Source organism: Saccostrea echinata, unplaced genomic scaffold (genome assembly GCF_033153115.1).
Source record: "Saccostrea echinata isolate AGI-Se365-2 ecotype Australia unplaced genomic scaffold, CSIRO_AGI_Sech_v1 ptg000017l, whole genome shotgun sequence".
NCBI classification, from domain to species: Eukaryota; Metazoa; Mollusca; class Bivalvia; order Ostreida; family Ostreidae; genus Saccostrea; species Saccostrea echinata.
Window position 1 is genome coordinate 7495701 of NW_026889766.1, and position 17018 is coordinate 7512718.

Genomic DNA, 17018 nt, shown 5'->3' on the forward strand with positions numbered 1-17018 from the left:
AAGTCTTATGATTTTGAAGAATTTTTGCTCAACATGTAATAACAAAATACTTCAATTTAAAATGTTATTATAAGAAATGTGTCTAAAATTCACTCATAAATCACGTCCTAAATTTTGACCCCTACCGAGCTTCCATACTTCGCGCTTCCGGAAAATTTGAAAACCAAGGTGCACATCTAGAACATGTCCTCTATTACCACTGAAAGTTTCAACACTCTAGCATTTGTCGTTCTTGAGTTTTTGTGCAGACACAAAGTCTATGTAAAAAACGATCAAAGGGCTATAACTTCCGACCGGAAGTGATTTTTCAAAAACTGACATGGCGTTATAAACTTCAGATAGCAACGCATTAACCCTGAACATTTGAAGCAAATCGATCGAGCGATCTCCGAGAAATCTTCTGCACAAAATCGGTAAGGAAAAAAAAATAATAAAAAGACTAGATGCGATCTCGTTGCGAGCAACGAGTGGGTCTTCCGTCCGATTTTTGATAAGATGTGATAAGAATTTGACTCAGACTTTCGTTCAAATATAATGATATAAATAAATTGTTAAGACGACCAATTTTGCTTCAGTAATCTATAACAAAATATTGATCATTAAAGATTATAGATTAAAGACTTTCGGTCCGTCTTGGCCCCTACAACACTTTTTGTTCAACAACTATTCAAAAAATTCTTTTTCGTTTCTGAGATATCTGCAAAAGAAATAATAGGGGCCGGCCCTTCAACTCCTTAATGGGAACGTTCAGCAAAAATTGAAAGGTAACATATTATTCAGGACATTATTGTGAACATCTTTCATTCAATATTGCTTATGAAAATATTTCCCACTTTCGAGTTATAAAGCGTCAAAGATTTAGCATTCTGGCCCCTAATGTCCCCTTATAACATAACATATGATGCCAACAACATGTTATATAGTTGAGGAGTGTAAAGATGATCTATTTTGCCTTAGTAATGTATTACAAAATATTGATCGTTTTAGGACCCCTACCGGCCCTTATTTTGAGGGGCCAGCCCCTTTTTCTTGATAACACCTTAAAGCTCTTATGATTTTGAACACTTTTTGTTCAACAACTATTCAGAAATTCTTTTTCGTTTCCGAGATATCTGCAAAAGAAATAATAGGGGCCGGCCCTTCAACTCTTTAATGGAGACGTTTAGCAAAAGTTGAAGGTTACATATTGTTCAGAACATTATTGTGAACATCTTTTATTCAATATTGCTTATCAAAATATTTCCCACTTTCGAGATATAAAGCATCAAAGATTTAGCATTCTGGCCCCTAATGTCCCCTTATAACGTAACATATGATGCCAACAACATGTTATATAATTAAGGAAAGTGAAGATGATCTATTTTGCCTTAGTAATGTATTACAAAATATTGATCGTTTAAGAGTTATTGATGAAAGACTTTCGGCCCCTATCGGCCCTTATTTTGAGGGGCCAGCCCCTTTTTTCTTGATATCACCTTAAAGCTCTTATGATTTTGAACACTTTTTGTTCAACAACTATTCAGAAATTCTTTTTCGTTTCCGAGATGTATGCAAAAGAAATATTTAGGGGCCGGCCCTTCAACTCCTTAATGGAGACATTTAGAAAATATTGAAAGGTTACATATTGTTCAGAGCATTATTGTTAATATCTTTTATTCAATATTGCTTATCAAAATATTTCCCACTTTCGAGATATAAAGCGTCAAAGATTTAGTATTTCGGCCCCTCACGACCCCTAATTATGTAGCATATGATGTGAATAATATAATATATAGTTGTAGTTTGCTCAGATAAACATTTTTGCTGCAGTAATATTTTAGAAAATATTGATCGTTAAAGAGTTATTGATGAAAGACTTTCGGCCCCTATCGGCCCCGATTTTGAGGGGCCAGCCCCTTTTTCTTGATATCACATTAAAGTTCTTATGATATTGAACACATTTTGTTTAACAACTATTCAGAACTCTTTTTCGTTTCCGAGATATATGAAAAAGAAATATTTAGGGGCCGGCCCTTCAACTCCTTAATGGGGACGCTTAGCAAATATTGAAAGGTTGCATATTGTTAAGCACATTATTTTGAACATCTTTTTTTCAATATTGCTTATCAAAATATTTCCCATTTTCGAGATACAAAGTGTCAAAGATTTAGCATTTTGGCCCCTTATGGCCCTTAATTATGTAACATATGAGATTTTTATTATAACATATAGTTGTAGATTGTTCATATAAACATTTTTGGTTTAGTAATGTATATCAAAATATTGATCGTTTAAGAGTTATGGATTTAAGACTTTTGGCCCCTCTTGGCCCCTAATGTGATGAGTCAGCCCTTTTTTCTTGATATCGTAAAAAAGATCTTATTATTCTACACAATTTCTGTTCAATATGTTTTAAGAAAATATTCATAGTTTTGAAGATATGATAAAAAATGTCTCGAAAATTCACTCCTGATTCATGTCCTAAATTTTGACCCCTACCGAGCTTCCATACTAGGCACTTCCAGAAAATTTGAAAACTGAGGTGCACAACTAGAACATGTCCTCTATTATCACTGAAAATTTCAGCACTCTAGCTTTTGTCATTTTTGAGTTTTTGTGTAGACAAAATGGTCACTAAAAATTCGGTTAAAGGGCGATAACTTCCGACCGGAAGTGAATTTCCAAAAATTAAAGAAAACGTATTAGGTTTACATCATGATACATCATCTCTGAAAATTTCAAGTGAATCCATCCAACCATCTCTGAGAAATCGTCTGCACAAAATTTGGACAGAAAAAAATAATAATAACTAGACGGTTCTCGTTGCGAGCAACGAGTGGGTCTTCCGTCTGATTTTGGATAAGATTAGTTAAGATCTTGACTGAGATATTCGTCTATAAAAATTGAAAGGATGCATATTGTTTAAATATTATTCTGAGCATCTTTTGTTCAATATTGTTTATCAAAATATTTCCCCTTGTTCGAGGTGTCAAAAATTTGGCAATCTGGCCCATTTTGGCCCATTATTTTGAACATATGATCAAAGTTTTATAATATATAGTTATAGAATGTTAAGATGAACATTTTTGCTTCAGTAATTTATAACAAAATATTCATCATTAAAATTAAAGAAGACAGACTTTTGGCCCTTCTGAGCACCTAATTTGAGGGGTCTGCCCCTTTTTCTTGATATCAAATGAAAGATTTGTGATTCTGAAGACTTTTTGTTCAACAACTATTCAGAAATTTCCTTTAGTTTAAAAGATATCTAGAATAACAATATTTAGGGGCTAGCCCTCCAAGTCCTTAATGGGGATGTCTTGCAAAAATTAAAAGGGTGTATATTGTTAAGAACATTATTCTGATCAATTTTTGTTCAACATGCTTATCAAAATATTTCCCCTTTTCGAGATATAAAGTGTCAAAGATTTAGCATTCTGGCCCATTAAGGTACCTTATTACGCAACATATGATCAAAACTTTACAATATATAGCTGCAAAATATTAATATGAACATTTTTGCTTCAGTAATTTATAGCAAAATATTGATCATTAAAAAGTTATAGATAAAAGACTTTTGGCCCTTCTGAGCCCCTAATTTGAGGGGTCAGTCCCTTTTTCTTGATATCAAATAAAAGGTCTTGTGATTTTGAAGACTTTTTGTTCAACAACTATTCAGAAATTTCCTTTCGTTTAAGAGATATATAGAATAACAATATTTAGGGGCCAGCCCTCCAACTCCTTAATGGGGATGTCTTGCAAAAATTAAAAGGGTGTATATTGTTTAGAACATTATTCTGAACATCTTTTGTTCAATATTGCTTATCAAAATATTTCCCCTTTTCGAGATATAAAGTGTCAAAGATTTAGCATTCTGGCCCCTTATGGCCCCTTATTACGTAACATATGATCAAAATTTTATAATATATAGTTGCAAAATGTTAAGATTAACATTTTTGCTTCAGTAATTTATAACAAAATATTCACCATTAAAGAGTTATAGATAAAAGACTTTTGGCCCTTCTGAGCACCTAGTATGAGGGGTCAGCCCCTTTTTCTTGATATCAAATGAAAGGTCTTGTGATTTTGAGGACTTTTTGTTCAACAACTATTCAGAAATTTCCTTTCGTTTAAGAGATATTCAGAAAACAATATTTAGGGGCCAGCCCTCCAAGTCCTTAATGGGGATGTCTTGCAAAAATTAAATAGGAGTATATTGTTTAGAACATTATTCTGAACATCTTTTGTTCAACATTGCTTATCAAAATATTCCTCCTTTTCGAGATACAAAGTGTCAAAGATTTAGCATTCTGGCCCCTTATGGCCCCTTATTACGTAACATATGATCAAAATTTTATAATATATAGTTGCAGAATGTTAAGATGAACATTTTTGCTTCAGTAATTTATAACAAAATATTGATCATTAAAGAGTTATAGATAAAAGATTTTTGGCCCTTCTGAGCCCCTAGTTTGAGGGGTCAGCCCCTTTTTCTTGATATCAAATGAAAGGTCTTGTGATTTTGAGGACTTTTTGTTCAACAACTATTCAGAAATTTCCTTTCGTTTAAGAGATATATAGAATAACAATATTTAGGGGCCAGCCCTCCAACTCCTTAATGGGGATGTCTCGCAAAAATTAAAAGGGTGTATATTGTTTAGAACATTATTCTGAACATCTTTTGTTCAATATTGCTTATCAAAATATTTCTCCTTTTCGAGATACAAAGTGTCAAATATTTAGCATTCTGGCCCCTTATGGCCCCTTTATTACGTAACATATGACCAAAATTTTATAATATATAGCTACAGAATGTTAAGATGAACATTTTTGCTTCAGTAATTTATAACAAAATATTCATCATTTAAGAGTTATAGATAAAAGACTTTTGGCCCTTCTGAGCCCCTAAGTTGAGGGGTCAGCCCCTTTTTCTTGATATCAAATGAAAGGTCTTGTGATTTTGAGGACTTTTTGTTCAACAACTATTCAGAAATTTCCTTTCGTTTAAGAGATATATAGAATAACAATATTTAGGGGCCAGCCCTCCAACTCCTTAATGGGGATGTCTTGCAAAAATTAAAAGGGTGTATATTGTTTAGAACATTATTCTGAACATCTTTTGTTCAATATTGCTTATCAAAATATTTCTCCTTTTCGAGATACAAAGTGTCAAAGATTTAGCATTCTGGCCCCTTATGGCCCCTTATTACGTAACATATGATCAAAATTTTATAATATATAGCTACAGAATGTTAAGATAAACATTTTTGCTTCAGTAATGTATAACAAAATATTGATCATTAAAGAGTTATAGATAAAAGACTTTTGGCCCTTCTGAGCCCCTAATTTGAGGGGTCAGACCCTTTTTCTTGATATCAAATGAAAGGTCTTGTGATTTTGAAGACTTTTTGTTCAATATGTTTTAACAAAATACTTCTATTTAAAATGTTATTATCAGAAATGTCTCTAAAATTCACCCATAAATCACGTCCTAAATTTTGACCCCTACCGAGCTTCCATACTTTGCACTTCCGGAAAATATGAAAAACAAGGTGCACATCTAGAACATGTCCTCTATCACCACTGAAAGTTTCAAAACTCTAGCATTTGTCGTTCCTGAGTTTTTGTGCAGACACAAGGTCTATCTAAAAATCGATCAAAGGGCGATAACTTCTGACCGGAAGTGATTTTTCAAAAACTGACGAGGCGTTATAAACTTCAGATAGCAACGCATTAACCCTGAAAATTTGGAGCAAATCGATCCAGCGATCTCCGAGAAATCTTCTGCACAAAATCGGTAAGGAAAAAAAAAAGAATAATAATAATAATAACTAGATGGTTCTCGTTGCGAGCAACGAGTGGGTCTTCCGTAAGATTTTGGATAAGATTAGTCAAGATCTTGACTGAGATATTCATCTGTAAAAAGCGAAAGGATACATATTGTTTAAAACATTATTCTGCACATCTTTTGTTCAACATTGCTCATCAAAATATATCCCCTTTTCGAGATATAAAGCGTCAAAGATTTAGCATTCTGGCCCCTTATAGCCTTTATTACGTAACATATGATCAAAATTTTATAATAGATAGTTGCAGATTGTTAAGATAAACATTTTTGCTTCAGTAATTTATAACAAAATATTGATCATTAAAGAATTATAGATGAAAGACTTTTGGCCCTTCTGAGCCCCTTATTTGAGGGGTCAGCCCTTTTTCTTGATATCAAATAAAAGGTCTTGTGATTTTGAAGACTTTTTGTTCAACAACTATTCAGAAATTTCCTTTAGTTTAAGAGATATATAGAATAACAATATTTAGGGGCCAGCCCTCCAAGTCCTTAATAGGGATGTCTTGCAAAAATTAAAAGGGTGTATATTGTTTAGAACATTATTTTGAAGATCTTTTGTTCAATATTGCTTATCAAAATATTTCCCCTTTTCGAGATATAATGGGTCAAAGATTTAGCATTCTGGTCCCTTATGGCCCCTTATTAAGTAACATATGATTAAAATTTTATAATATATAGTTGCAGAATGTTAAGATAAACATTATTGCTTCAATAACTTATAACAAAATATTCATCATTAAAGAGTTATAGATGAAAGACTTTTGGCCCTTTTGAGCCCCTAACTTGAGGGGTCAGCCCCTTTTTCTTGATATCAAATGAAAGGTCTTGTGATTTTGAAGACTTTTTGTTCAACAACTATTCAGAAATTTCCTTTCGTTTAAGACATATATAGAATAACAATATTTAGGGGCCAGCACTCCAACTCCTTAATGGGGATGTCTTGCAAAAATTATAAGGGTGTATATTGTTTAGAACATTATTTTGAACATCTTTTGTTCAATATTGCTTATCAAAATATTTCCCCTTTTCGAGATATAATGGGTCAAAGATTTAGCATTCTGGCCCCTTATGGCCCCTTATTACGTAACATATGATCAAAATTTTATTATATATAGTTGCAGAATGTTAAGATAAACATTTTTGCTTCAATAACTTATAACAAAATATTCATCATTAAAGAGTTATAGATGAAAGACTTTTGGCCCCTCTGAGCCCCTAATTTTAGGGGTCAGCCCCTTTTTCTTGATATCAAATGAAAGGTCTTGTAATTTTGAAGACTTTCTGTTCAACAACTATTCAGAAATTTCCTTTCCTTTAAGAGATATGTAGACTTGAAATATTAAGGGGCCGTCCCTTTAAGTCCTTATAGGGGCTGTTTAGGAAAAATTAAAAGGATGAACATTGTTGAGAACATCATTTTAAACAACTTTTGTTCAATATTGCTTTTCAAAATGTTTCCCCTTTTCAAGATATAAATCGTCAAAGATTAAGCATTCTGGCCCCTTATGGCCCCTAATTATGTAACATATGACAAAAATATTATAATATATAGCTGTAAATTGTTAAGATAAACATTTTTGCTTCAGTAATGTATACCAAAATATTGATCGTTAAAGAGTAATTGATTTAATACTTTCGGCCCCTCTCGGCCCCTAATATGATAAAACAGCCCTTTTTTCTTGATATCGTATTAAAGATCTTGTCATTCTGCACAAATATTGTTCAGTATGTTTTAACAAAATAATTATACTTTAAAAGATATGATACAAAATGTCTCAAAAATTCATTCATGATTCATGTCCTAAATTTCGACCCCTACCGAGCTTCCATACTAGGCACTTCCGGAAAATATCTAAACCCAGGTGCATAATGGCAACATGTCCTCTATCATCACTGAAAATTTCAGCGCTCTAGCTTAAGCCGTTTTTGAGTTCCATCGCAGACAAGGAGGTCCTCTGAATTTTAATAAAAGGGCGATAACGTCCGACCGGAAGTGATTTTTCAAATTTTGAATTGCCGGTAAAAACTTCAGATGATAAGACATAAACTCTGAAAATTTGAAGTAAATCGATCAATTCATCTCCGAGAAATCTTCTGCACAAAATCGGTAAGGAGAAAAAAAAGAAGAATAATAATAAAAGTGAAAAAGAAACATAAGAATAATAGAAGGGTCTTCCGCTGAAGACGGAAGACCCTAATAATAAGAAAAGTGAAAAATCAACAATAGAATAATAGAAGGGTCTTCCGCAGAAGACGGAAGACCCTAATAATAGTGAAAAAGAAACAATAGAATAATAGAAGGGTCTTCCGTTGGAGACGGAAGACCCTAATGAAAGTGTTCTCTTCAGCTTTTCATCATGCTACATGACACAGCATGAAGTCCCAACTCATGATTTTTTTAGATGATATAATACACAGGGACAATTTTATATTAGTCAAGTTATGTATTTTTCTTTACTATGATAACTATGGTAAGTTTTGTTCCTGATATTAGTCAAGGCAACCCGACATTAATGAGTTTAAGGGCTTATTTGCTGTTTTCTCACATTTTCTATTGAATCCTATCACATAATTGTAATGAAATAAAGATACAAAATCTTAGATGTTAGGAATATAACTTCTCATATGAAACGTGTTCTTATGACTACGAATCAGCATCAAATCTCATTGCTCATTACACAAATATCCCGTTGGCTCATTCCAATATTGAAATATGTATAAAACCCCAAAAACATAATACGGGGAAAATTAAATCTGCAAGATTGAATACAGATTTATTTCCCTGTAATATTGCATCTTATTATTATTTTTAATTCTTCCAAAAATGCAGTGTTTGTCTGAATTAAAGGTTACGAAAATAGAAACATTTTTGTGCAGGAAGGTTTGAAACAAGTTCAGTTTAATCTTTGAATTGATAAATGGGAAGAATGACTGCTTATTTTTCTTAATGAATCATATGTGTTCATTTCTTTAGGCATGTACGTAACAACGTTTTTCTGAAAAGGGGGAGGGGGCTTAAAATAACAATTTAAAAATAAACCAAACAAAAAACAAAAAACAAAAACAAAGAAAAAATGTATTTCCGTAGGGGGTTAATCCCTTTTCGACAAAAGAAAATTGAGCTAAAATGGCAGTGCTCAACAATGATATCGATACAAGAATATCCAATGCGTACAAATTTATCAGACCTCGGGTATAACATGTCAACATTTTACGAACTTGAAACGACAGGTTGTGTCAGCGAAGAAAATTTGATTTTTTTAAATCTGAGATAAATACTTCTATCGACTCTTGAGATAAATCTTAGTTTGAATATTATTTAAAACATATCTTCTTTTTATCATTTTTAATTACAAATCTGTATTTAATTTAATTGCCCTCAACACTTTAAACTTCTTTCATGTCCATCTTACCAAAGCTTTTCACAGACTTTGTAATTTACTCATGTCATTTTATCACTCAATTCGCTAATTGTTGTCAAAAAACTCTGTTATGTACCAGTATATAAATTGTATGTGTGCGGAGGTCCGACGAAATACTGGTCACTTCCATCTGTGTTCCCGCATGAAAGTTAAAATTGTTGTCCATCGTTAAAAGCTTTAATAAACTCGGAAACTGATTTACTCATTACTTTAGATTTATAATATGTGATTTCGGGAAGAGTTCTAGGAATACGGCACTACTACTTCCGGTCCGCAGCGCCACTCATTTCACTGCCAACATTCCCTCTTTCCATATCAACGACATATCTTATTAGACCCAAACTAAGCGGTCATACTTCCACAAAATTTGAGAACCACAAAATGAATGGAAGAATATGTAGGCCTAAGCTTTTGATTTCTTTTTCTTCAAACGAAATTTAGCGAAAAAGGGGGGGGGGATGCATGATGAATCAATGTGACATAAAAAAATTCAAACTTCAAAATATATAATCTGAACTTATAATGACCGTATAAGGATATGATGATAATATGAAAATTATATCCTCATCCTCAGTTTTTGTGATATTACATTTTCACTGCAAGACATATGAATATTGACCCGCTTATAAGTCGGTACAGTGCAAATAGGCGGTGCAAATATTTTGACGTTTTACGCCAATAATTCAGGGAATACGACCAACTTTAAAATAATGTTTGTATGCCCTCTCCCGACTCAGGACGAAAAAATTGGGTCGGTAGGTAGGTTTGAATTTTTTTCCCAGAAAATTTTAATATCAATGCTGAATTTTCAAAATCTATTTTCCGAAATGCAATAAATTAAAATGCTTCCTGGCAGTTAAAAAGAGTTTTGAGTCGGGCCACTTTTAGCCGGTCGGAGAGAGCAATCAACCAATTTTGACAGATGGTCTAATATGTACAATATCGTAAGAAACATACATTACCCATGAAAAAGGGGGAAGGGATTGTCTCGGCACTTATTATTGCCTGTGTCAATATTTACCAATGTAGGACAATGAATACATGTATGTTCAGTATTGTAGGTACATGTTGCCTCCCCTCCTCCTTCCCTAAACTTCATTTAATTTGTCAGAAAACCTCCTCAAACTTCATTCTTTAACTTGTCAGAAAAGTTTAACTGGATTGTGTTACTGCAGATCCCCCCCCCCCCCGCTCCTTGCCGATCAATTTTTTGTATCTGCCCTTCAAGCTTTCTTTCATAAATTCATCTAGGTCATGAATAAAATAACAAAAGATATATCCTTATGATGAAAAATTATCAAACAATGAACTCTATAATTACAAGGAAGACGCAATGTTATCAGTCTTATCTTACAGATTCTTTTTAATATTTAAAAAAATATTTTTCATAAACTACAAATATATAAAATTCAAGTATGTAAAATTTCTAAACGCATGTCTTTTATTTGTTTGTTTTTTATTTAATATTTACTTTTCTCTGAACCGTATATCAGAGCAATATTCACGTCTAACATGACGTCGCAAGTGTTTAAAAGAAAAAGGCATACCGGGTATTTACCGATATAAAACCATTATCTGTGTTTTGTTTATGAGAAAACTTACATAAAGAATTTTTTTTATCGGATTTTTTAAATCATGTGTGTTACAATTGACCAAAATGGACATTTATGCAAACATGTCGACACTCTAAAAATGTACATATATGTAACTTCCGTCTGATACAGAGTCCAAAATACCTCTTCTTTATAAAATTAAATTAATACACTGTTACAACTAGTATATAATTTAGATATACTTTAACAAAACAACCATATCAAGTATTACATGTAAAATAAAGGCAGGGGATTTATGCATAAACTTTTCGTGTATGTTTTCGTGTGATAAAGTAATGTTTTTTTTTCAATCAGATACATATTTCAAATATTTCTGAAAGGGATATAAAAGCGTCAGTTTGAACGTCATTTTTCAAGGTAATTTTAACATTTTCTTAACCTTTGATTCCCTATATCTCAGTAATTATTCTGAATATTTGAATCAAACTTTATATTTGGTTATTTTACACTATAATCTATCATAATCCATTGAAAAGTCAATTTTGAAAATTTTTACCTTAAGGGCCCTTTTCGCATGGGACGGCTCGAATGATAATACATGTATCTACATAAAAGAACATACTCTTCTCATGCTTTTCACGTTCAAAAAATGTACAAAATATGCAAGTAAACACAAAATAATAATCGTTTTATTTGAAATGTAACGTAAAGAAGTATTCATTCCAGTGGCGATTTTAAAATATATAGAGAATAGAGAACTAAGTGTCTCAATCTTTATCCTTATTTTTCCTGTAGGCCTTTACAGTTTTATCCTCCTCATAAACCCTGAATTGTATTCAGTATATACATATAAATATAAAAATAGAGAGAGAGAGAGAGAGAGAGAGAGAGAGAGAGAGAGAGAGAGAGAGAGAGAGAGAAGTGTCTCCATCCATTAATTTCCGAACTGAAATTCCTCCAACTTTTTATCAACAAACATCGGACGTGTTTCTTGTGTCTTTTAAACATCAAATATCGGTTCTCACAAATACAAAATTACCAGACAACAATCTGCTCAATATAATGTTTTCAAAAGGTTTTGAAACTGGCTTAAATATTAGTTGAGTATATGACTGTGATAAATTAGGAAAGAATATGGCATGAAGGAGTACCATTCTGGAAATATGACATCATCAATTTGATTCATTTCTTTATTTTAAACAGAAAATGCCTCAAAATGACTCATTTCAAGGGTTATTTTCCTTAAGAAAATAGTGTCCACAGTCGTCGCCCACTTTAATTTTTGACTATGTTGTATAAAATTCTTTGAAAAATCACATATCTCAAAATCTTTGTGGGCGATGGCTGTGGACAATATTATCTGAAAGAAAATTCCATTGAAAATTGGTGTCTTCTGCAACTTTTTAAGAAAATACGGGGAAATAGCACAAGTTTATGACGTCACAATTAGCATTTAGAAGGTAATGAGAGAAAAATGATTTGTATGATCTTTCTGCATGGAATTTCAATGATTCAGAAAGCATGAGTTTTAATTTTTCACATTACTTTCATTTTTAAGAAAAACACAGGACAAGAATTGTATTGAAACCGTACCTTGTTCTTTACGTACTATCAAACATGTAAACAAATTAACCCCTTTTTAATTTAGCGGATACCCTTGTGTTGAACGAAAGGCGATCTGGTCAAAATCATAACAGGGGCAAAACTCACTGTAAAATGTAAAGGGCATTACAGATTCCTTACTGCATTCTTAGTTTCCGTCCTATATTAATTATTTCTTTCATATCAAAAAGAAAACTATGATGGTTTACATCAAACTGTTTACTGTCACTTTCAGATAACACTGCATTTTATGCTTCACTTTCGCGTGATATGACTGGTTCTCCCTTTATCTTCAACAACGAAATCCTAGATACGGATGATGCTTACTCAACGTCTACATGGAACTTTGTGGTGCCTCGTTCTGGTCTTTACGTTTTTATGACATCGCGACTTATCTTTGGAGGTAGAGAATTCAATTGCAAGTTTACCTTCAGTAACGGTAATTCTCAGCCAGTAGTTTATGTAGACTCGAGTACCGGAAAGTACGACAGCAGTAGTTACATGACATTTGCCTGGATGAACACTGGCGAATCTGTGTAAATAACTGGTAACAGGATGTCAGCCACGTCTATGTTTGCAGGTTGGCTGCTGATCGATGACAGAAACGGTAACTTTGGGGGTTTTTTTATTTTTCTTATTATTATTATATTTTATAAATATATTCAATAGGAATATAAATATATTCAATAGGAATCTTTCTCGAGTATTTTGAAACAAATAAATTTAAGGTATGTTACAAGGGTAATTAAATTCACGAATATTGACACTGGAAGGATATATTCAAAACGTAATTTTATAGTCCGTATTTCTCCTTTCCTGACGTGATAAGTTATAAATTAAGTTTAAGTAACTTAAAAATTTCCTTAATTTTATATCGTTTGAAATGTGATTTTGAATCTTTTCTAAAGGGGTGTATTTTAATTTTATACTCACTTTTTCCTTTCGATCTACTGGTTTACTTTCATATATAGCAAACGCTTTTGAGATCGCCGAGTTGTATTTTAATTAATATCACTTATTCCTTTAGGGAGTTTTAAAATTATTTAGTATTTGAGATTGAACTTATCAAGACATCAAGGAAACTCCATTTGTTTATTTTCCTTCATCGAATTTTCGCAAACCTTCATCAGTGCCTTTTTGTGAAAAGTTTTTTTTTTTCAAAACGACCCGTATAATTAAGAAACGAAGTTGTTCAACTGTATTCCCAGATTACGGAAAAACATGTCACTATTATACCCAGAAGTTAAAGATTTTGTCTGATTTTGACGAAAAAATAGAAATGTAGATTCCAAAATTCATGCCAGTTAGTGACCGATTTTTGTCCAACTTGGGATTCTTAATTTTCTTTTAATTATCAAAAGACAAGCGGAACGAGAGTTGAAGAAAACAAGTACCTAAAGAGCACATTTTTTCTATTTTTTTTTTTTTTTACTTTGCAAAAACCTAATTTCTCCAAAGCTTATGTACGTTTTCTTAATTGCTTTGAAGATCATAGCAATCAATCATATGCTTGCAAGAGTTTTGCTAACAGAAAGCGGCGATGGGATAAAATATATATTTCCTATCAATTACAGTTATGGAATTCAGGCATTCTTACAAAAACAATTAAAATATAGATTCTATGCACTGATAGTAATCATGTAAACCATGAATTTTGGATTACTTTGCGGTTTTTCATGTGCAAATTATTTTTTTATTTGACTTAAGTCCTCAAAATTTTCAAATATGTATGTTTATTTTATTTTACTTTCAGAGTTTCTGTTACAGCGACTGAAAACAGAAATGAAACTAATTGATAATACGTTTCTCTCATTTGAAATAAGATTCCTTATTATCAACTCAGTAATTTAATTCTATAAAATGAATGCATAGCAATAAATACTACAAATTTAAAAGATTATCATGATTATTAGCACCATCATCATCACCATCGTTGTTATTGTTAACATTTTGAAGTCATATTTTCATAGAACTGTAGGAAAAGAATTTTAAAAAAATATTCTTACAAAGAATTTTCTATTTTCTTCAGACTCAATGATAAATGTTGTTAAACACCATTAATTTTTTTCGTTTTTTCCTTCTTTACAGTGTCAAAATCAACTTTTCCAGCTTTTCTCATATATGTGGTGACTCGTCCATAACCCCAGTTGTTTATGATATAGCTCACGGTGGCTATCACCATGGTTACTCGACAAGCACGGGAGTATTCACTGCCGATCGTGATGGATTGTATTTGTTTCTGTATAATACAGAAGGTAAAAATGAAATTTTATGCACTGCGTTGAGAGTCAACGAAGTGGAAATATTCCAAACGAGATCGGACGGACGTCGTTCTGGTTTTGACGATACTTCCGCTGTCACTGTCCTTCATTTATCCTCAAACGATCGTGTCTCTGTAGGAGTTCAATCTGGGAGAGTTGATGCTTACCAGTCGTTATTTTTTGGCATATTTCTATGTGAAATGTTTTAAAGTTTTTCATTCAAAAGGACGTCCCAACTTTATTTTACTTTGATTTGAGATGGAATTATAAAATCTTGAAGTCTTGGTCTTTGTTAATTTGTAATTATATTACTATATGAATTAATCAGAGTCACAGATGACATACCGTGAAATCCTGTGCAGTCTAGCTTTGGGATGAGCTCAGAAAATGTAATTATTCTTTGATGTTCCCTATAAAGTAATGATAGACAATTAATAGCAGCAGCTTTGAGGGGTGGATCTTAAATTCTTCAGCTGTTTTTTTTTTTTCAAAGAAAGATATATCAAATTACATAATGAACTTTTTGCTAACATTCTGTAGCACATTCACATTTCCCCTATCTAATTTTAAGAATGGAATATTAAATAAAATTTTTATCAATGAGATGCAGTACTGTGAATTCATAAATATGCGCGAGAAATAAATTATCGCTTAAATTGACAAGAAGCACGGCTCGCGAAAGAAAATTACTCGCTTTTATTTTTATGGTGCTTAAATGTATGTAAAATTTCTATATCAAACGTCTACTTGCGAATTATTGTTCTCGTGATTTGACGTCGTAGGGCAATTACACGATATTAAGTACTTGCGTAAAATAAGTAATCTACAGTATTCAATTTCGAAAATGATTATTGTTGGTGTTTTAATGAATATTTATAACTCGAAAATGTTCTACAGTTTTCTTAGTTTACGTCTAAAACTTCTTAACGTAGAACCTATGTTGTATGACGTCTTATGAGTAAATGAGTTTAGTCCATCTTTTTGGTGCTAGATCCATTATGACGTCATAATAAATTTAATGTTACTTTTTCCTGTACTTAAGGGCTTTAATCCAAGACTGTCTCATGTAATGAAGTTGAACAACTGTGATAATGTGAATGACATGCAACTATTTTGAAGGAATGCAAAAATCTCAAGAAATCTAAATAGTACAGTATCTTGATGAAATGTGTTTGAGTCAAAGATCTGTTAAAGATTTGTGTAAATTTTGTAATGTCTATCATGAAATAACGCGCATTCCTTTTCATAATTATTTGTCAATTATTCATAATGGCGGGTGTATAATAATAATGTTTCCCTTAAATATTATGTTTTTAAATTAAAAAAAAAAAAACATTTTTTGATAAATATTCACATTGTAAATCTGAACCTAACCCCAAAACAGTCATTCAGAAATTAAATCCTGTATAAGTGCAAAAAGGTCAACAAACGAAGATTTGATAAATAGAGTGTCTCTCATTAGTTTGCGAGAAAAGGTGTATATTTTAATAACTTTTTCTAATTATTTGGGTATGTTCTTCATCATATTAAAGATTGAAAACATTCTGACGAAGATTTTTGAAAAATATTTACAAAGTAAGGTTGTAGATTGACTCAAAAAATATTGAGCACAGTTGCCTATATTCGTTGAAATGTGTACTTAATCTTTTTATGTCAATTGAATAAAAAGAATTTATTCTTCAATACATTTAATAACAAGGAAACATACCATATATTTTAACTGAGTGATAGGCGAGTGCTAATTTATCATTTTAAAAAGTTTGAAAATCTTGTAACAAAGACTTTTCCTAAATATGTTCTACCTTAAGAAAGAGTCTTAAAAATATCTGTATTTTTCCATGAAAGTTAACCTAGGTCAAAGGACAAAGTCGATGTGAACTTAACGAAACTGATGCTAGCAATGATTTGAGAATGTGATTTTAACCTTTGACCTTCCTTGATCTTCAGGACACAAGGAACTTTCAATTTAGCTTTCTCTTTTTTTTCTATTGATTAATTGTTAGAAATCTACCAACTTACATTACATTTAAACTATCTCAACCCCTTTGTTTATTTGTATTTGATATACGAAACGTTATTTTTTGGCGGAAGGGAGAAGTAAAAAATAATACATAGTCACTCTTATGGTGTGGTGAGTTTCATTGATGGCTTTAAATTGATCACAAGGCACCCTTTTCATTTGAAAGCTGTCGGTTATCACTGACAAAACAATAAAGAAAAATGTTGAAAAAAATAATTTACTTTCCACTGAATTGACTGCCATTTCATATCAAGTACACTATAAGCTGAGTTATTAGTATGCTTCCTTATATCTATCGAACATTCCTATAATCAATCAAGTTTCCAATTGAGA

The 17018-nt window shown here is 31.9% G+C and overlaps 1 protein-coding gene across 3 annotated transcripts in view; it reads left to right on the plus strand.

The window, feature by feature from the left end:
• LOC133189171 (uncharacterized) overlaps positions 1-17018 on the plus strand; it is a 96654-nt gene that overhangs the window by 68911 nt on the left and 10725 nt on the right. The window contains exon 4 of one of the 3 annotated variants that reach the window (XM_061324582.1): positions 14493-14803. The exons of the other annotated variants lie outside the window; for them this stretch is intronic. Within the exon in view, the coding sequence (XP_061180566.1) occupies positions 14493-14545 (53 nt within the window). The 3' untranslated portion in view covers positions 14546-14803. Of the gene's footprint in view, positions 1-14492; positions 14804-17018 lie in introns of those variants that run through there. 3 annotated transcript variants of the gene reach the window in all.